The sequence below is a fragment of the Cynocephalus volans genome, chromosome 7, assembly GCF_027409185.1.
Source record: "Cynocephalus volans isolate mCynVol1 chromosome 7, mCynVol1.pri, whole genome shotgun sequence".
In the NCBI taxonomy this organism is placed as follows: Eukaryota; Metazoa; Chordata; class Mammalia; order Dermoptera; family Cynocephalidae; genus Cynocephalus; species Cynocephalus volans.
The window spans coordinates 117358837-117380573 of record NC_084466.1 but is presented as its reverse complement, the minus strand read 5'-3'; the positions used below and the strand labels follow the sequence as shown (position 1 = coordinate 117380573).

General features: G+C 36.6%; 1 protein-coding gene across 2 annotated transcripts in view; it reads right to left on the bottom strand.

The window, feature by feature from the left end:
• Positions 1-7220: 7220 nt before the first annotated feature.
• Positions 7221-21737, bottom strand: part of MINPP1 (multiple inositol-polyphosphate phosphatase 1) — a 40775-nt gene continuing 26258 nt past the window's right edge. Inside the window, exon 5 of one of the 2 annotated variants that reach the window (XM_063102433.1) lies at positions 7221-11061. In XM_063102433.1, coding sequence (XP_062958503.1) covers positions 10665-11061 — 397 coding nt within the window. In that variant the 3' untranslated portion in view covers positions 7221-10664. The remainder of the gene's footprint in view (positions 11062-21737) is intronic. The other variant, XM_063102434.1, reaches the window with a different exon arrangement.

Genomic DNA, 21737 nt, shown 5'->3' with positions numbered 1-21737 from the left:
TCTCAAAACTCACCGGCTGAAGCTCCCTTCCAGGATATAGCCCCCTTTGAGGAGAATCTCTTGGGAACAGAAATCCATATTAAATAGGACAGGGAAAGAAAAGAAACAGATGGTCCAGATAAAAACAGGGGCAGAAACTGAATAAGGGGATCTCAGAAAGTACAAGGAAAAGCCCTCCTGACCAATTCCCTACCCCCCACCTGAGCCAAGATTCAGGAAAATGAATTAGCAGTAGATATATAGGAAAGTATCACATATCAGCTCACAAGCCCCAGGTGATGCCATGCTGTTAACAGGCAAAGTTATCACTGGAAGATCAAGTTTTATCATCAGGTCCTCAGATTGGGAACTACTTTCTAACAATTTCTATATGTAACAAGTTTCTACTGATATAAAACATTTAGGTGGTCATGTGGTATTTGCTGTAACACATTGTGACTGCAATGACAGTCAAAGTGGCATACTCAGTTTAGACAATGGAGAGGGGCAGAGATAGATCATTGACATGGGGCAACATATGCAACTTGCCTTTGGCAATTGGGCAGGAAATTCTTGCCTTTTTCATCTCCCTTAAAATTATGCATCACGGATATCTGGTAAAGCATCTGCCATCTGCCATTGCTGTGTGCTTAGTGAGCCTGGCTTTATGGACTCAACAGATGAGTCACAGGAGTGAGGCTATAAGTGCTGCTATAAGTAGATGACAGGTGAGTCGCTGAATGAAGATGGAGTGGGGGGGGGGAGATCACAGGCATATAATTCTAAAGTACAGTGTAGATTTTGTAAGAAGGAAACTTCACACAGGTTTAAAGCATTTAATGTGAACAAGAAAACTGAAACTAAACAGGAATTGCTCTGAGGGCAACAATAACCTTTAATACAACAAAGCTTAAGTGATGGGAAAACATGTGAGTTAAGATTCCCAAGGACATTTTGCTAGATTAGTTACTACATGGGGGTTGTTCCACATTTTGCTTTGAGCTGTTCCTGTGAGTTTCTCAAGAAGTCAGGCACTTTCATGATTGTCTTATTGTGTCTTTTGCATGTCACCTAGCTTAAATTTATGACTCTTTTGATGGTATATTGTTTAAACTATTTTGAACCATGCATGCTTGGATGAAGATTGTTACATAGCCAATTTCTGCATGTTCTTACTATGACTGATTAACCATCTGTTCTTTTCCTGTAATTTCTTTGTTTTCTCAATAAACACTAAAACAAAAACCAACTCAGGGCTACTACCCAGTTTCTCCTTCTAACAGAGGAGGTGCTGAGGTGCAGTCCCTTTGGGCTCTCTTTGCATTTATGTTGCTTTGAGTAATCTTTTTTCATCTCTGTTACACAGCGAGAAGTGTAACAGTACAGAACTTGTCCTTCTTTGGGGAATCTTCCTAAGACAAGGACATCCTAAGACACAATATTTCTTAAGTATTTGAGGACATAAAATACTTTATCTCCAGTGCCTTGTACCATGCCTGACACATAGTTATTGCTAAAAGCCTTCTGTTATGAAAGCAATGGAAGGAAAATAAATATACAATGTAACTATAGTTCCCATTATTCTAGAATTCAAAAAATTTAGAATTTCCAACAACAAGGTCTGAATTGTGCTTTGCTTTGAAATACAAATTGTAAGGAATGACTTAAACTACAAGAGTCAATTAACCTGTCCCAGCTTCCTGGTTAACTCAGAAAGCCTTCTAGACGAGGTGCATGGTGCAGTCAGCTGAGCCTGCGGTGATAGAAGGAACTGATTTGTTTTAGAAAAGGTCATATAAGAGGCTCTGATCACACTTTGTTCTCCCTTCCATATCCTACTGAGTGTGCAATTTCTTGGCCTTAGCAATTACAGACAATGGCAACGGAGAAGGACAAAGAGTAGCAACATCTTTGAAAACATTTTTATTGCAGATGGGAGCAGAATCAAGAGATTAAAATAGTTTACAATCAGCCTGCATTGCTGAAACCATCTGCACACCAAAACGCCCCATATGAACGAGGTCCAAATTCCACTTCTACTACTGATATAGCTATAACAAATTTCAGTAGCACTTAAGGTATAAAATAAGCACTTTCATTCTCAACCTCAATTTTCTCACCTGCAAAACAGATGTCATACTACCGATCATAGTGCTATAATGAGGGTTAAGTGGAGCAACAACGTATCGTCTACAGTGCTTTGCAGGTGTAGATATTTCTCTCATCCAATGACAACGATTATTTAATACATATATTTTATAGATAACCCAATTAACATCAGGTACACTGCTGAGTATGGAAAATTACAAAGTACTTTGCTACATTTTGCTCTGTAACATGAGATGATTTTCTCTTAAGTCTGGACTTTACATATCTGTGTTTGGGCAAATACCAATGAATACAGGTACCCAGATCTATAATCGTGCTTGTAAAATACTTAGTAGTCAGAGAGCGTTTAGATCTGTTAAAGAAAACCGTTCTTTGAAGCATCGTTTAGGCCAAAGGATTGGGGGAAATTCTTCTAGCCATGCTTCTAGCTATTTTTCAACAGCTAGGCTGATAGAAGCTAGACTTAAAAAGCACGTATTACTGACTTTGCTACCTCCAGCAGGTGACCAAGGCAAAGATTAAGAGCACCTGTTTGAAAAGTTTCACAGTGTTGGCCACTCTACCCCATTTTCCTTTCTAGAAAAACCTGAAGTTTTGCAACCAGACTAAAGTGGATGTAGAATCCCAGCTAATCTGGGAGTTTCATGGATTGTTTCTCTCTCAGCAAGGAAAAGGCAGACAATTGTTGTGTCTATCTCATTTTTTCAATACCCTGCCCCAAGGATCTCAATTTCTCGTCTCTTTTGTCAGTCAAGTAGTACCAAAGTAGCAAGAAAAGCTGAGAGACTCAATTGTTTTTTCCCACTGATAAACCAGAAATCTGCTTTGACTGAGGTCAGCTAAATTCCTAAAGCCTTGGAAGGTCTGGAATGGGGCAGCAGTCACATCCCCACATCCCAGAACTGTTACCACAAGGCTGTTTTAACCTAAAACCAGACTTACTGACATCTATGTACATTAACTTAGGAGTGCTGAAAATGTATCTTGTGACCCTTACTCATAAATCTGTACGTAGGAAATAACCAAGAACCAATCATTAGCCCGTATGATACTATGTCACCAATGAAAACCCTGATGTCCTAATTAAGAGACTGTCCCATCTCTTCTCTTTTGTTCTTTCCTTCTCTGTGATTATAAAAATCCTAAAACCTGGCCTGCAAATTGAAGCATATTCCAAGGCAACGTGGCTATGTATTCCAGGCTGCAGTCACACATATTGGCTCAAATAAATTCTGATATTTTACCAGTGCCTCATATTCTTTTTCCAAGTCAACACCACCATGGATAGCACTTAGGTGGATAAAGAACTACAAAATTATAACTATCCAAAATAGTCAAATTGGAATACCAGGCTCTCATCCAAGTCTGTATAATGCGTATATCGACAGAAAGCTTCCAAGGAGCAATGCTGCAGACAGAAGGAAAAAAGCACTACTTTGTCTCACCAAGATGATTATTCTCAATTTCTGGGGAAAGCAAGAGAAAGAAAAAAAAATTGTAAGGAAAAGAACCTAACAGCCTCTCAAAGGAATAGCGACTATAGCTAGAGCAAGATGATCAAATAGAACTGTATCTGTATGTACCCAAAGATATATTTCACCAGTATATACTTATATAATTTACTTCAAAATTAGATTTTTTCCCAGAATGAGAATATTTGTTTAAAAAGTTTCCAAAAGCACCCACATTATTAATCAATCAAAAAGACATTAATCAATCAATCATTGTTTTCAATCAAAAGACAACCAGGGCTTCTGGTCAAGATGGTGGAATAGATGGTCCCCAGCGTCATTCTCTCCCACAAATCAACCAATTAACAGCCAAGCTGGGGCCACGAGAGCTCAGGGGAAGAGGAGGAGAGACCTACGGAGTTCATGAAGGCAAGGGAAGCCATGATGAAAGGACGGACTGCTCCAACCATTTCAAGCCCTGGCTGCTTTAAGGCTGGAGCTGGTGAGTACATGGAGCAAGAGCTGGCAAAAGGCACAGCTGTGTCCTTTGTATGAAGTTGCTTGGAGGCAACAGGGGACAAGAGGGCCTTGATGGCACACTGTACACCAAGACCACTAACAGGGTTCCTATGGACCCACATAGGAGCAAGGGGCCACAGACAACAGAAAAAAGGAACCACTCAGAGGCCAGTGAGTCATCACAAGGGACCGGAACACGGCCTGTCCTACGGGAAGTGTTTAGAGTGCGGGCGGTGGGGGAGACAGGCCCACAGGGGGAACACTGGGGTGCAGCATGTACAGCTGATATGCCCCCCAATCAGCACAGGACCACTCAGTGGAGACTGGTCAGGAATACAGAACTGCAGGGGGTGCAGTTTTCTGAAAAGGCTCAGTCCCAGACAAAAACTCTAGTGCACCCAGGTGTACCAGACCTCTCAAGACCCAGAAGTACATACAAGTTCAATCATTAAAATCCATGCTGCACAAAAAGCCTTCCCCAGGGAATCAGCAGCAATGAAGCAATTTAGCTTAGCTCAACTACAGGGCTCAAGTGCTGGTCCCCATAAGACGTTCCTCCACTTTAGAAGTAAGCAAAGGACAACAAATTCATTCCAGTGCAGAGTTTAAGAGTTTAAGTAGTGGGGGTAGCTAATAATCCAATACAGAGCTGAAAGAAAAAACAAAATACCCACAGACCAGAGACAAAGTCTGATATTAACTAGTAAAGATCTAACACCACCAAAGAACACCTATAAAACCTAGAAGGACCAGGAGACCCCTGGGCTTCCAAGCCAGGGAGTGGGGAGGAACGAGGGCCTTAGCCTCGCCCCCACCCAACATGTGCAACCAGCCCAGCAACGACCACCGAACCACCGCAGGAAGAGCCCCACGCTCCTGAGCCAGGGCAGTGGGGGACCGAGGGCTTCAGCCACACTCCCCTGACATCTGTGTCCAGCCCAGTGATGACCCAGCCACTGTTGGAAGCCCCCTGCTAGAATGAGGGGGGTCCACACTCCCTCTCCTTCCCCATCTTCCCACCCTATTTCCCCTCGCCCTTCCCTTCTCTGCTCCCCTGCAACTGCTCCACAAAAACATCTTAGAATGAGGCATGGAGCTGGCAGAAGCCGATCTCAGCTGCAACGAGGCAAACAGCCACCACCACCCCGGAGCCCTGTCGGGGCCTTGAGGCATGGAGCCAGGAGAAGCCAAACCCAGCTGCAACCAGGTAAAGAGCACACCTAAAACACCATTTTCATGCAGGTAGCCCACCATAGCCACCACAATTGCCATGGCTGCCACAAAAGCGGCTAGTCTCTATAGCAGCAGTCACAGCCACCATGAAGAAGGCCCGCCAGACTCTCAACTGCATTGACATGAGGAGAGGCACCAGTGGAGACCAAAAATAAATAAATAAATAAATAAGAGGAGGTCCCCTTTCTCTACGGAGCATGCTCCAGAGTAACAGAAGCAGCATCTGATTTACAATAATCGGGGTGATCACACCTGTCTCAGTACTGGACAGATCATGTAGGCAACAAACCAACAGAGGAGCAGTTGATCTATCAAACCGAGAGAACAAATCTATGGTTATTAGAGGAGGAGGGACAGAGGGAACAGGAGAGACTGGATAAGGTGCATAAAAAATAAGTATGATTTGTAACAATAAATATGCTAATAAAAACTTAAAAAAAAAAGACAACCAGACCCAAGCTTGGTAGGATGAACTCATAAATAAAGCAGAAAAAAATCTGTAGATTTTCATCCCAACCTAATTTTCCACATTAGCTACTTTAGAAATAAAGTAAAATAGATATTCTAATTAAACTTTGTTATTATACTGGAAGTATTACCGAATTCAGAAGGCAGCGTTTTAATGAACAAATATTTGTTCTCCCAGTACAATAAACAAAAGTCTGAACATGAATTGCTTCAGTCTAAAGGTGGTTTAAAATCTAGGAATACAGCACAAGGAAGATGTTGAATTGAGGCTAGTGTTATAAATAATAAAATTAAGAATACTTCTGTCTTAAAAGGTAATGACAAAATAGTTAAAGTTTTAAAAGTTTACCTCCTCCCAAGTTGCCTAGTATGAAGCTCAAACTGAAAATCTTTAACTAGAAAACATGACATCTCTTTTCCCGCTGTGGGATTTTCTCAAAAAACTATTACTCTCATACACATGAAATAGCTAAATAGATTGATGTGAGGATGCTTAAGAGTGGAACAGGCTGCCAAATGAGTAGAAGGAAGCACTTGAGTGAGTGACAGAAAAAGAATGGTTAGGAGAGAATGAGTGATCTGTCATAAGTTCGGGATAATAGCCAGATTTAAGCAAATTATATAGTAATGCAAATATTTATTTTCAGCCTACATTTGGCAAAAAACAGTTCAAATTCCAAGTATCATTAACAAACCACATGAAATACCATCTTAGAGAAATGTGTTCCAAAAATTTACAGTTTATAATCTGGTTCAGTTGTAACTCCCAAATATTTAAGGGTGTGCATCAGTTCTGCAGTTTACAAAAAGAAAGCACTCAAACACTATCATGAAAGTTGATTATGCTTGGAAAAAAAAGAAGCACTTTTTTCTCTACCCACTGAGTTTTGCTTTCAGTGTTAAAATTAAGATCAAGATTACATACAAAAACAGTATCAAGTCAATGACTGTGTTGGAGAGCAGAAACTTCAAAATGATGACATGACCATAAAAAATCAGTAAGTACAATGCAGTGCACACATAAAATTGTAGATTACACAGAAACATGGCTCATGTTCATAAGCATTAATTAATCAACCACGGTGTGATTAATCCTATCAGACCCAATAGGATTAAATTTTGGATTGAGTAGTTTTGGTCACCTACTATGAATGAACCCTTGTTAGCCAAATATTTTTCAATGTTCAACTCTTCATATATACTATCACAGTTTTCATCCTGAGATTCTTTAGTTTCGGGCATTTTCTAAATGAGAATAATAGCACCAGATTATCACCTCTGTTAACATTAGCAAAAATGGAACACATTTATGCTCCATACGGAAATATTTTACATTCATCTTTCTATAGTCAAAGATGACTATTTGGTCCTATTTAACAATTAAATTAAACAATTCCTATAAAATTTTTGCAGTCTTTGATATTTTATAAGATATTTGAAGAATCAAAAAAATTATTCCGTTAATGTGTCAGACACAAGTAAATTTGTTTTGAGGTCTTTTAAGATAACCCTCTTCTCTGCTATAAAAAAGAATGAAATACTGCCATTTGTAGCAACATGGATGAACTTAGAGAAAATTATGTTAAGTGAAATAAGCCAGGCACTGAAAGAGAAATACCACATGTTCTCACTTATATGTGAGAACTAATAAAAATAAACAAAAAAGATATAACAATAACAATAATTCTTGGAACTTTTGAAGAGAACAGAATCAAGGTTGTTGGGGGTGTAAAGGGGGAGGGGGAGGGAAGAAAGGGCCATGAAAATGGTTACATTGTATAATGATTGAAAAAAAAAAGGATAACCTTCTTCAATAAAACAACTAGGTTCATTCATCTTTATATGTCCACAGACTAGGTCTAGTGTTTGTAAACAAAAAGTGTACAACAGATATGGATGAATTCAATGTATTAATTTGCAACAAATTGATGAGGATCAAGAAGAGTCTTGAATAGCAAATATAGCCATCAAAATAAACCACTTATTCAAGAATGACACATAAAGTCCATTTATAGAAAATTTTAAAACTTCCACAACAATACTACAAGTTTTCAGAGTCAAACAGGCAATGATATGATGAATATTGAATTTTACGTTGTTGGTTACTTCTAGGCAGGTAGTGAGGGCAACAGGATCAGGGAGGTATGTAAAAGTCCTTAAAAAGGCTCTTATTTGGATCTAAGACAAATGATACAATGTTAATTTTGATAAAACAGTATGGGTATAGGTTCACATTATTATATTCTTTTTGTCTGCATAGTTACAAATTAAAAAGAAAAAAAAAAGAGGACACGGAACTTTGCAGAAACAATCAGCAGTGAGTGTATACTGATGTATCAGCAGCATTTACTGGCTAATTGACTATTTTATGAACATCATTCATTTGAAGATCAATGATCTATGCATCTTCTTAGAATTTCCATATATAGTTGTGATACTTTATATTTTTAATAAAATGGATTTCCATTTTTCTTTAAGTGAAAATTAAATTACAAAACAATATTTTTTAAAGATAAAACTGTAATGACCCCACCTATTTTATTTGATCTAATTTACAATGCGTACACTTTTATTTCCTACGTGTATTTAATCCCATGACCTACCACCCTCTTACGTGAAAGAAACCCAAATGGTATGTATTTTGGATTTAACCCCAAAAGTTTCAGAGCATAGTCTCATTTGCCATAGTCATAGGAGCTGCTTCTTGAAAAATAATTCTCAGGTCAAACAAAAGAGGAAAATGCAACCTACTATATAATGCCTCCTTGTAGTCACAAAGCTAGCACGTTAAAAGCCTGAGACATTCCATAGGAAAGCGAACTCCAAGTTTCCCATGGTCATTTCAACTGGGATCCTTTTTTTGTAACATCTCTACAATATCTTCTAGAATTTGTACTCTGAGAAGAATATCTGAATTAATCTATATCGTATCCATTTCTGAATACTTGCCATTCTGGAATAATTCAGTTTCTGAAAATGCCATGCTGAAATGGTCCTTCTTCATCTTTTTGTAGCACATATGCTATATTTATAGCCCCCAAACACTGGCTTGTTTCTTTTACTTACTCATCAATCCTACTTTTTTTAAAAGTAGAAAATCTATGTAAGAAGGCATTGGCAAGGTCACGTAACCCAGTGATTAATATGATATAATTTTTAAAGTGCCCCAGTCATATTTTGTAAAAGTGAAAGCAACAAGCGGCTTTCTTACCAAGAGAAAGCATTTAATATTCTTTAATTAGCATATGATAGCTTCAATGACTAAAAAATTCGATTGACTAAGCATTAAATAGAAAATGTTTTGAGTCTTGGTGCTAAACAAGATCCTACTTAAGTTTATTTTTTTAAACCCAAAACTAATTTTTACACTTTTATCAACTGAAAGTGTCCTAATCCAAGTCATACATGACAATGTGTACAAAACATATGCATGTCCTTCATATGTGTTTGTTTTCTTATGGTCCCTCAAAACTAAATTACTGGAAAATTAACATAGTCAACTCCAGAAAATTGAGATTTTACTGCGTATTGTCTGATAGGAATAACCACACATTTGAAACAAAAATCCTAAATCAGTGAATGTTAACAAAAATAAAATGCTTTCACAATAATCCATTTAAGGAAATTTCTATTAGAAGAAAATTGCCTTATATTGCCTGAATAAAGGCTGACTGAAATTCCAACGTTTACCCATCAATTATTGATCATATTTTGACATGCAGAGCAGAAAAGACCTGGTAGTAAAGTCACAAGAATTTTGTTTATTATAGCAAATACTTAAATACTTTCTTCTTCTTCTTCTTTTTTTTTTTTTTTTTTTTTTGTTGGCTGATGGATAAGGGGATTCAAACCCTTGACCTTGGTGTTATCAACACTGTGCTCTAACTAACTGAGCCAACTGGCCATCCGCAAATCCTTTCATGGCCTTTTGACAGAACTCAGAACTATTTCTTTGAAATGGGTTCAAATCTGTGAAACTGAGCCAGCCAGTGTAAGCTTTATTAAAAAAAAAAAAAAAAAAGAAAAGAAATCAAACAACCAAAAGATACATTTCATATAATAGCAAAATATAAAAATAAAAGCCAAGTGACAGAACGGAAAAGCTAGCTAAACAATGGATTTAAGAAACATTGATTCTATCCATCTGACTTGTTGCTATGGTCCTCTCTGTCCTTCCATTCTATGTATGTAAAAAAGTATGATAATTTAATATGGCCTTGCAAGTCTTACTAGGAGGTTAAAGGGAATTATTGAAAAAGTATTCAGATATTTTATAAATACTATTTACAAAAATATTTATTTTAATATACTTTTGTCTTGCTTCAGTAAAGGTGTCTGATTTATTTTAACAGACTGTTGATTAACATTGTTTCAAACTCTCATCTAGAGAGATGTTAGCTTTCTTCCAAAGAGATATTCCCAGCTTCTCGCAACATTTCTGATTAAGAAGGACAATTAATACTAGCACTGTCCTACCTGAGGAGAAAAGAGAGCACTGCAGCACAACTGGTAAAGTTCCTAGATTTAGTTCCATCAAATTATGGATCATCCAATTGTGATTACATTTTGTTACTCTAGCACTTTTCAAGTATCACTTTGAAATCATATTTCTATCTCAGTATGAGATTTCTTGTATAAGTAGAAAGAATTTCATTTCTGTAAACATTTGCAGTGCCAACTGTTTCTTTGAATAGATTTTTTTCCCTTTAAGAGACCTGCTCCAGTGAAGAATCATTTCTTACATGGTTTGTCCAGACCCAAAAAGAAACTCAATGTTTTTCTGTGAAAAGACAGAAATGTCCAACTAATGTGAAAGCATTCTGTAATCAAGGGATTGCCTACCTATTACAAGCATGTAATCACTCTCTACAGATTCCTGAAGAATTAAAAGTGTTCTCCAGTTTCTCATAGCTCATCAGATGTGCTGTTCACCTTTGGTAATTTACATTCTTCACTGGTTTGACAACTCTGAAGGATGTCCTTGTAGTGGTTCTTCAGATCCTCGTACAAAGAAACACTTTCCTGTGAGCCAGCCAAGGGTAACACCTTTTCATTCAATAACATCTGTACTTGGAATTCTTCTTTAGGAGTCTTAGCATTTTCACAATGGTAAAGCACAAATATTAGGTTTGAGGCATAAGGTACAATGTGACCACTTCGGAACTTCCGATGCATTTGTTCCTTATAATTGAAAGCTGTTAGGGGCTCCTTGTCTTTGAAGTAGCCCATGAGAGAAAGCAGTGGAAGAAGGGTCTCTGCATGACCAAATTGGAGGATGACTGGAGAAGAAATTGGCTGAGACCTTAAAAGAGAAATTGAGAGAAGAAAAAAAGTATATATATTCATGTTGTAGAACATAATATCTACACTTAATACAAAACTCAAGCATATGGTTGAAATTCTGTGTGGCAGAGAACTGAACTTTTTATACGGAAAGTTAAATTCCAAAATTAAGGATCCCTGTAGCATTGCAAGACCATCTAAAACAGAGCATATACACATCATCCTTTAAGTATAAAAAGAGAGTAGAGTCTTGTAGATTAAGGAACTTGAAACAGATGTGTATTTCAACACTGTATTTCTTTTCTGTGAATGAAACTGAGCAAATTGGCCCCTAAACAGATTACTCCATGGAGCTCTTCTCAATGAAATTAAAATGTTACTATTTGATCTATATTTAGGGAATAAGGACAAGCAATATTCAGTAAAATTTCTTGGTTAAGACCAAGTCTGAACAGTGAATAGTAATTCATGTAGCCCTTCAATGGTTTACAAGACCTGATTGGGGCACCAAATTTGGAATAGAGCCACAAAAGGGTAGAGACACAACCTATTCTAGTCGATAACAATGTGTCTCTAGTTGGGAGCCAGAGTTTACATAGTGCCAGAAACACAAACCAGTTTCAACAGTATAAACTACATTGTCTTATTCTTTTTCTTCAAGTTTTCTATGACTTTTTTTTGGTAAAGTCTTTTTTATAAGAAGCAGTGAATGACTGCTTAACATTTCCCCGACTTTTATAGAGAGAATATGACTACTGTTCTTAAAAATAATTTGTAAACCTACTCAAATGTGGGGTATACTATAAAGCATATGTACTTCACAGGGCCTGGTTTTCCAAAGTCTTGCAGTTTCAAATATTGACCTTGCGGAGGACTGGAAATTTTCCTCAGGCTATAAAGTCTCTCATGTAAGATAAAGATTGGTGGCACAGCAAGTTGCTGGCTCAAGGACAGACTAGTTATTGACTGAAATATAAAGATACTGGAAAATTCTGGAGGGAGAAGGAATGTTTGCTAAGATCAAGCTTTTGTTGGTGGATCACTTAATTGCCTTACTGGAACGTCTTGTGGCTTGTTTCACTGAAAGTTATCAGCCTTTATTGTTAAACTATAACCCCACCTATGTTCTCTTCCTGTAACTTCCTGGTCTGGAAAATAAATGCAGGAAGAGAACCCCAATTCAGGGTTAATTTCCCAAGGAAGGGATGCCTCTCACTTGAGGGTTCCGGTGGGAGATTAACCACTTCGGGGTCTCCCACTGCTCGGAAGAGATGGGCTTTGAATAATCCTTTGCATCTCTGTCACCCAGGGGAAGTGGGGTAACAAATCCGTGGGGGGCAAAGTAACAAAGCGACACTCAAACATGCCTGACTTCTTGCCACCACCCCATCAGGTTATAAATTTAGTGCATCTGGATTTTCTGGGAGGACAGAAGCAGCAGTTTTGGACCTTCCTGACTTTCCACATTAAAACAGAGCAACTAGATAGCAAATCCAAGAGCCCATAGGAAATATTTACAATATAACTACGTGGGAAAGTATTCTCTATGAATTACCACTAGCCTCAAGAACTGTATACTATCAGTATGTGTTAAGAAAGCACAGGGAAGCTACAGAGCATCTGAGCAATCTGCAACAGGGGAATCACCAACAGCCATTCACAATAAAGTACTGTGGGCCAATGTGTGTTAGCAGTGGAAACTGGGAAGCGTTTACCCCACTCTGTTTCTTGGTAAGTACAAGGCAGGCCTGCTGTTAGGCATGCGGCTGGAGAAACCCAGCCCCCACGAACTCTCCAAACACAGAGCCCACACTAAAGAGACACTGCTGGCAGTAGAATGAAGACTAGACAGGGAGGAACAGCAGAGACAAAGGAAAAAGTAGGTTTAGATGAAAGTAGCGGGAGGAAAGCAGAGCCAGGAACTCTTTGAAAGCAACCCACCATATTTCTGAACAGTGCACATACCAGAAAAGGGAGCCCTGTGAAATTAGAAAAGCAACTGGGCATGGGCCTTCTAAATGTTCTGGAAAACTAAATTCTCATTAAAATTAACTACAGAAAAGTAACTAACAAAAGGGCATAAAGAACAGAATAACATCCATACAGAAAATAAAAGCATGCTAGAAATACATACTCAAAAACTACATCAAAACTACATCATAGTATTTCGAAATAAACTAAAAGACAATTAGTTACTACTTTGGGATTAATATTCTCTAAAAAGTGTAAAATTTAAATGCCATTCATCAGCAGGAGATTCCAAGCCTTTCTTTATAACTGATATACTTTCATTAGGTCATCTAAACTACCTAAAACTCGCATTTATTTCCAAGAAGTTCTAAGTTACAAAGCAGTAACACTCAGACCACAGCTATCTTTAGTTTGTCCTGCATTTGTATTTAAAATTTTGTTATTTGTTGATATTTGAGAATTGGAAAATTTAAGACTCTTAAAAATCCAGATTTTTGGCTCTTCTTGGAAACCTGAAAGATCTGGCAACACAAATCCATATGATCCCATAAGGCAACAATCAGCTGAATTTATAACATTGTCTAACATAGAATGAATTTGTTCCTTTGTAACTTGCCTGGTCCCTTTATACATTTGAGTATCTTGCAAGTGGAAGCTAATACCACTGCCATCATTTAAATACAATGGAATTTAATAGTGATACCAGTTAAAAGAAAAACAAGTCATGTAAATATAATGATTTACATTTTAAATCCTTCATCCATTAGGCAGAAACCTCAAAGCCACAACAACCCTAAACCCAACTTTCCATTACTGCTCTCCATGGGATCTATTAGGACACAAAGAGGTCAGGGGAGTATAGGAGCAGCAGTAGCATCAAGAAATTCCACTGTCTCGTGGAAAGAATTTACTGTCAGTAACTTTCTCCTCTTTTCCCCCCTGAAGAACTACAATAAACTGGAAAGAAGATATAATAAAATATCCAAAATATTACTTCAACATGTAATTTACATAAAAAAATTAATAAATTTTTCATTCTGTTTTCTACCAACCATTGAAGATCCAGTGTATAATTTACAAGTATAGACATCTCAGTTCAGACCAACCCCTTTTCAAAGTGTTAAATACCCACATGTGGCTGATGGCTACTGTGTTGGACAGCTTAGGATAGACAGTGGTATGGACAGTGTCACGTGCTTATCAATTCAAATGTCAATCACATAAGAGGAAGTAGTAAAAAAGATACAAGACAAATAACAAACACCCATATGAAAAATGTGTGTTGGGGGAGAGAAGAGACCAAAAGGGCTATGTATAAATTATAATATGGCAAAGCCCTATTAATCACACCCAAGCTATAGAAGAAATTAAATCTAGGTTGTGACCCAAATTTAAGTTTTAAACTTAAAGGTTCCTTAGGTTTATATAATAAGCAGTAAACTCCATTTTTTCTTTTGACTGTGTTACTGTCAGCCATATGTTAAAATGAGCTATTTTTTAGAAGAAGTTGAGGAAAACTGTGCTTTAAAAATGCTTATTGGGTGTTTTATGGGAAATCACATAAGCTTATATATTAGATTCACACAGGATGTCATGTCATCAAAAAAAATTACTGTCTCTGCCATTTGATGAGTCTAAATTTCTTTAAAATTCCACTTTAGAATTCCAGGCAATTTTCGATAGGAAGGAAAAGTGCCAATTTTTTGTAAATGCCATTTATGTTATCTTCTTATACAGAGCAAACTCTATTATAGAAGCTTACAACATACAAAAAAACAATATTTTAAAGGTCTGGTTAAGTGCGCCAATATAATAATAATAAAACAAAGATAACTACAGATCATAAGGTCAAAACTAAAATAGCCTTTCCTAATGCCAAAAAAACAGTCTAAAAATCTAAAAACTGGAGAGCTGTCAAATGCAATTAGAATAAGATTTTGCTTAGAAATCCAAATGTGCCTATAGGAAATAATGAACAACTTACAATTCTATTTTTGTAGTTTATGTATTTCTATAACAATCAAGCAAAAATATTTTATGAGATAATACCAAATATAAAGGAAAAATGAGCACAATTTCATTTGTGATATTTTTTATTTTTCTACCTTTAGCCTTTGTGACTTAAAGTGCCTTGCACACAGCAGATGCTCTTGCAACTTAACAAAAAGGAGCTGGCTGATGTTGTTCATATTCATACAAAAAGGTCCTGGACAAAATGGCTGTGCTCGATTTTCCAAAACATGATAGAGAAAAGACTTTTCAAAAATCCATTTGGTTAATCTGTTAGATGAGACAGGCCCTATCATTCCATGCCAAGTGCCAGGAATCATGCTAGTTTCTTCTTTCAGAGGGGGAGGAAGGAGAGAGGAAGGGCAGTGAAGTAAAAGAACAAAAACACAATTAAAACATATTTCTGGCTCTTACAGATTAGCATCTGTCTAATTGTTAGGGAACCCAGAAAAAGAGAGCAAATCCTGTCTGGGAAAGTATTGGATGGGCTTTGCTGAGGAGGTAGTGTTTGAGCTGGGTCATGAATACATTACTAGTAAGTCTTAAAATAGAAACGCTGCCCACTGTAGCCTGTGCGGTAGCTGGTTTATCCAATGATGTAGGTATTTTCATACCTTTTTTAGAGATGAAAAAACTGAGGTTAACTTATTTGCCTAAATTATCTTTGAACCACCAATTAATCTTACTAGAAAAATACCATCCATTAAATCCATGGGAGTAGATTAATATAAAACAATAACCTAGATCCTTTCCAAAAAATATTTTACTGCCTTAGTCTGATTTATAAGTTAAATTTTTCGAACGATTTGTTTTCTTAAAGCAGGACATACCAGAAATTACTCAAAAACATAATTTTAGCCTGAACTCTTGACTTTAGATATAACCTTATGTCAATCCAAGCCTTCAAAAAAATGGAGCATCTGATAGTGGAAGCAAAGCCCATAGGGGCTCAGCCCTGCAGCTTGGCAGCCAGAGGACATAAAACCTACTTAGGGCAAATTACTGAATACCTCCCAGCCTCAATTCCTGCAAAATGAAGATAAGCCATTTCACTTGTAGAGTTGTTGTTGGATTTGAGCTACAGCAATAAATAATTCAGTGCTTGGCATAGAGCATTCAACTAATGTGTGAGAGAAAACAGCCAAGGGGGCAGCAAGAACCATAGTTGCAGTAGCCAAGTGTCCCAAGTCACAGAAACGGGTGGTGTGCTGAGTTTAGTTCTGATCAGTTTTCTTTCTAGAATATCAATGCACAATACTTTATACTAACGGTCAACATGGTATCAAGTGACACACTCATTTGAATAGCATCAAATATCCCAAAGTACCAAAGATCCAAATGCAAAAGCAAAAATACTAGGATCCCATAAATCAAGTTTCATGGATACAATTTATACCAAAAAAATTCACTTGGAAAAATCTTAATGCCCTCTGTGTAAGAAAATACTTGTATATCTGGAGTACAGCAAATAACTTAGGAATTTAGTTATTTAAGTTTACTTTCATACTATTGCTGATTTAAAATCATTTCAGATCAAATCAGTTTTTTTTTGAGGTGGAAGAAACATGGTATTTCAACATACTAGCTAGGGAAGACTGCATTGTTAGTGCTTGGTAACAAGGCTCCTAGCATATGAATCTGAACTGGCCAATTTAAAAAACACTCTTTAAGGGCTGGCTGGTTAGCTCACTTGGTTAGAGCTTGGTGCTGATAACACCAAGGTCAAGGGTTCGGATCCCCATACCAGCCAGCTGACCAAAAAAATAAACAAACAAACAAACAAATAAATAAAAACCCACTCTTTAACAATATGTCATTTGGTAAAAGCACATGTTAAGCCCTATAGAATAAGAAAATGGATTGTTTTTTTAAATAAGGCATCACTTCTTTTCCAAGAATGTATAAAAGGCAAAGTTGACATTTCTCAGATTTTTAATCTGAAATGAATATGCAATAAGAAAAAAAAAATTCAATGAAAATAAAGTTCTACAAAAAACATCACCAATGATGTCAACCTCTAAGAGGAAGAACAAAGACAAAGACAAGAAATCTTGCTTCAGGAGCATATTACATGACAACTAAATTCCTAAAACTAGAGGCACCATGCCTCTAAGAGGTTACCTAGACCAGCTTTCCTCAATAACTCTAAGAAACACAGTTATACATTTGGTTGTGTACTTATATACTCAGTTATGTACTCAGCATTATACTCTCCACCTTGAATTTTTTGGTTAGTAATAAAGGGTGAGTACGTGCCTAAATTTTTATTCTAGCTTGGAAGAAAAGGAATATGTCAACAAATGACAATTTTTAGTTTCACAGAACCAATTTCTAGGCCAAATCTCCGGTCAGTAACAGCTATCTGGAACACAGCATTGAGAAAGATTCTGAGGTTGTTTCTAGACTGATTGTGATCTGCTTATTTTCTATGCTTCTTCTCCATATAAGAGCCTCCTCTCCTTGCCAACAAATCTCTCCATCTTTATCTCTCATTTCCCAGTCTGGCCATTTCTAAGGTACTGGATTACAAGATACAACAATAAAAATACTTCAAGTTAGTATCATGATGCTGCATGATTTTTTGCTTTTTGACAATGATATTACTACTAGGCAAGTGTATTATTATAAGACAACACAAATATAATACGTAACATATAATCACCTAAAGCAGATGATCACTTTAAGGAGTATGTAACTAATTCCTAAATGTATGGGCACAAATCTTTATGGGATACAGACTAAGAAAACAATTGGTTTAATTTATGTCTTTTTTAAAAAAAGGTCAAAGAAAGCAGACTATTACAAATCTGGCTTAGAGAAATTTTATCTCCAAGGGAAATAGCTTATAAAGTAGAAAAGAATGCTTTGTGATATATTATAAAATATGCTACCAACATGTACATAAAATTGAAATCCTAAAGAGGAATATAAATTATTTTTAAGCACCTACATGTTTTATACAATTTTAAAAATCTAACTTTATTCTTCACTTTTCATTTCAAATAAAAAACAAAAGAGTTCACTAAATGTCTAGGTTGAGGTTTCAAGGGTAAGAAGCAGAGTTTAACACACTCTTAAATAATTTACAACAACTAAAAAAATGTTAAGTATTTTGCTTTATCTCAAAAGTATTTCCAATAAATAATAGCTCAGAATATAAATCACTGAAGTCTCAAATATAAATGTTTTTTTTCATGATTTTGTTTTGCCTAGCCTGAATTCAATTTAGTGATCCTTAATGGTTCAAGTGAAAACTAGAAAAAAAGATAATAAAGCCATTTTTATTATTTCTTTATTCCTCAAGGCTCCATAAGAAAGTATAAGTAAAACTTCTAACTCATTATGAGGCATAAAATTCAAGAGAACTTAGCCAATAATTTTTCAGCCATTTCATTGTTTTTTTGTGTGTTCCCTCAGCCATTTTAAATTATATAGTTCAAATCAGGGGCCCGTGTATAGACAAGAATGTCAGGATGCTTTCCTCTTTACTTATAAAAAAGAATGACTAAGCAATATACAAACTGATTTCTACTCCATCATTTGAAACTCAACTGGCAAAATATCAAGCTCCAGTATATAAAACACCAACTACTTCCACATAAATGTCTGTGACCAAAAGGAGCAAATTTTCCTTCCAAAGAATGAATATAATCCCTCTTAAACAGCTGCTCATGTTTATACCTGTTTGTCCTTTTTATAAGACTCACATTTCTATTTTCTTTGACAATGTTAAGTAGCATAAGTGTCAAGTGGAAAAACATATCGTGTTTCTTTTCCAAATTATATCTGAACTCCAAAAATGGGGACTTGGATACCTTCAATTAGTGGAAGCTGAACGAACTGTGGGGTTTGTGTGTGTGTGCACACAGAGTACACTTTGTTCTCTTAACTGTAAACACCTCAAAACAAATGCACAGGAGTATTCATTTATGGTCCAATTTTCATCAGAAGCCATTATGTGCCAGGTTTTTATTAAGTAAATCAGTAATTTCTGTAAAGAAGTGATTTGGTTCCATTTCTACAAACATGCTGTTCTTTGCTCTGTGTCATAATTTAGAGTAAATCTTAAATAGATTCTCTGGTTCTAAGCCATCTCCTAGGAACTGATTTACTCCAGTTTGTACAGGCCTGATTGCTATTTGAAACAACCAAATCCCCAGTTTCTCCTTGAATACACTAAAGTCCCAACAATAGCATGAGAATGTTTCTGGGTTTCATTTCCTTCCTTCTCCAACAAACCAAAGTTAGTCTGTGATTAAGCCCCAAGTACTGGCAACAGTGAATAGGTATAAGAGTACATATGTCTGAATGAAGAGAGAAAGAGAGAGAGAGAAAGAGTGTGTGTGTGAGAGAGAGAGAGAGAAACAGAGAAAACATAATGTGGGTAGGTACAGGAGGACAAAAAGGGAAGAAATATAAAAGGAATTATTTCTCAGTTTACATGATCCCATACATAAGGCCTCTCATATGGTTATGTTATAAGATTGCTGAGAGCGTGAAGACTGCCATTTTCCACTCTATCTATGGTCCCATGCAACTTTCTTTGTCACTACCATTCAATAAGCAGAGGATACATGATATATCTGTAAGGTTGAGGATACGTGATAGAAAGGACCAAATTTTTTTCTTTAATAAAGAATGCAGTTTTTTGGAGGAAGATGTAAATGTTTTTTTAAAGAGGGGCTACACCAAGGCAATCAGTAATGAGGCATATTCAATACCCACTACACCCGTGGCTCTTAGCTTTCATAAGGGACATACAACCATTTGAGAATCTGACTAAAGGAGTAGGACTTCTTCCCAGAGAAATGCACATACTCATAAAAACCTGAATATACTTTTGGGAATTCAGACTCTCTATATCCCAAGAATCTCTGTTTTCAACCAAATCTTTGTTTCAACAAATCTTTGCTTTCAACCCAAAACAAAATATTATATTACAATCCCAAGGAATAATGCACCTATAATTCTGTCCCACCCTGGTTTATATCTCCTGAATCACATATATTCCAGAAAAGTCTTACAATTTTATCCTAATAAATCGTATATTTAAAATGTCTAAACAGAATGAATTAAAATTACATACTTAACGCCAATTATGAATAATTCAGATGTTCTAGAATTTGCTTTGAACTTTACTATTTTTCTTGAATCTTTCTGTTTCTGATGGTATATAATGACTATTCTTTCTTTGTGACTCTCAGCAGAACAGCCTTCCAAAGAACAAGGAATACAAAGGCATGGAATGGGATACCTTTAACTCTGGTCTCTCCCTCTGATAAAAGTGCATTAAACATGGGATGTTAACCTTTCCCAAGAAGTGACAAAACCACTTTAAAGATGTACATTTTAGCTTTAAAAAGAAACCTGAAAATGTAAACAATACATTTAGAAGAAATACAAATAGAAGAAAGCAAATGAATAATCAGTATGAATGTTTGTATCGGAATATACAGTCAGAATCACAAAGTTTTAGGGTTGGAATCTGGTCAACCCCTCTAATATTAGAAAGAAGAGGGCCAACTTGGCTAAGTGAATTACCTAATGCTGTTCAGCAAGGTAAGTTCCCCAGATTACACCTCTCTTTTACTTATATAAATTGGTAAGAAAATCTTATTAAATTTCAACCAAAAACAAAATTTAATCTGAAGGCCCAAATTTTGTCATTAAATGAGGGTTGATAATTATGTGTGTGTTGAAAGAAGGTAAAAAACCCAAAGGAAGAACTTAAAAGTCATTCAAAAAGCTCAACTGGAAAAACAACTAATATTGCATGTTTTCCTCCCAAATGTATTCAGCTAGATCTTTCTAAGCTCTTAATTCATGTTTCACACCCAACTGATGTTACACAGCGTGTTTTTAAACATGACCCGGGAATAGCAAATAGAACTTTAGACAACACATATAATTCCCATACTTATGTAAGTGCACAAATAAGCAATGCGAACTGCCAGATGCTTCGGGAAGAAAATTGTCCGAAAAAATGCTTTTTTTTTGTCTTTCTATACACCTGATTGAAACGTTAGCTGCAGTGAGTAATTGAAGAAGCATCAATTCGACTTAACACAAATCTAGAGCGAAAATGACTCAAGCATAAACTTTTTCTCAAGCAAAAATACACTGAAACAGCTTTCACTCCCAGCCAAGACAGAGTAATAGGGACCAGATTTACCGTCCTGCCTTAAACTGCTAGAAAGCCAGACAAAATATATGAAACAGCAGTTTTCAGACACTTGACAACAGCCAGAGTAAGAGAGAACGAAGGCAAATGAGGCGAGCCCAACAACTAAGTGCTCCAGCTTACGGCTGTGGTGCTGGGAGGGGGAGCCCAACAGCATGGCAATCGCTGTGAGCAATGAGACAGGAGTGAGAATTCAGGGAGGCCACACTGGCTGGAATTCAAAGGACAGAGTATCAGAGAAGAGAGCTACAGGCGAGAGAGCGCTGCAGATCAGCAAGGGCTCCCCTCGAGTTTTCTGATGGTACTAATCAGCACATGCAAGCAAAAACATTATCTAAATCTGAGGGGGGAACACTGGAAAGAAATAGGTAAAAAAAAATACCCGAAGCTAACACAAAAGCAGAAATAGTTTGTGTTGACATGAGCCAGACTGGGAAAAACTCAAAATGTATAAGGTACCATATAAATTCAGGAGGAATTGCCTCAATAGTGGGGTAAAATCAGCCTATCGAAAGATATTAAAAAAGCGCAAA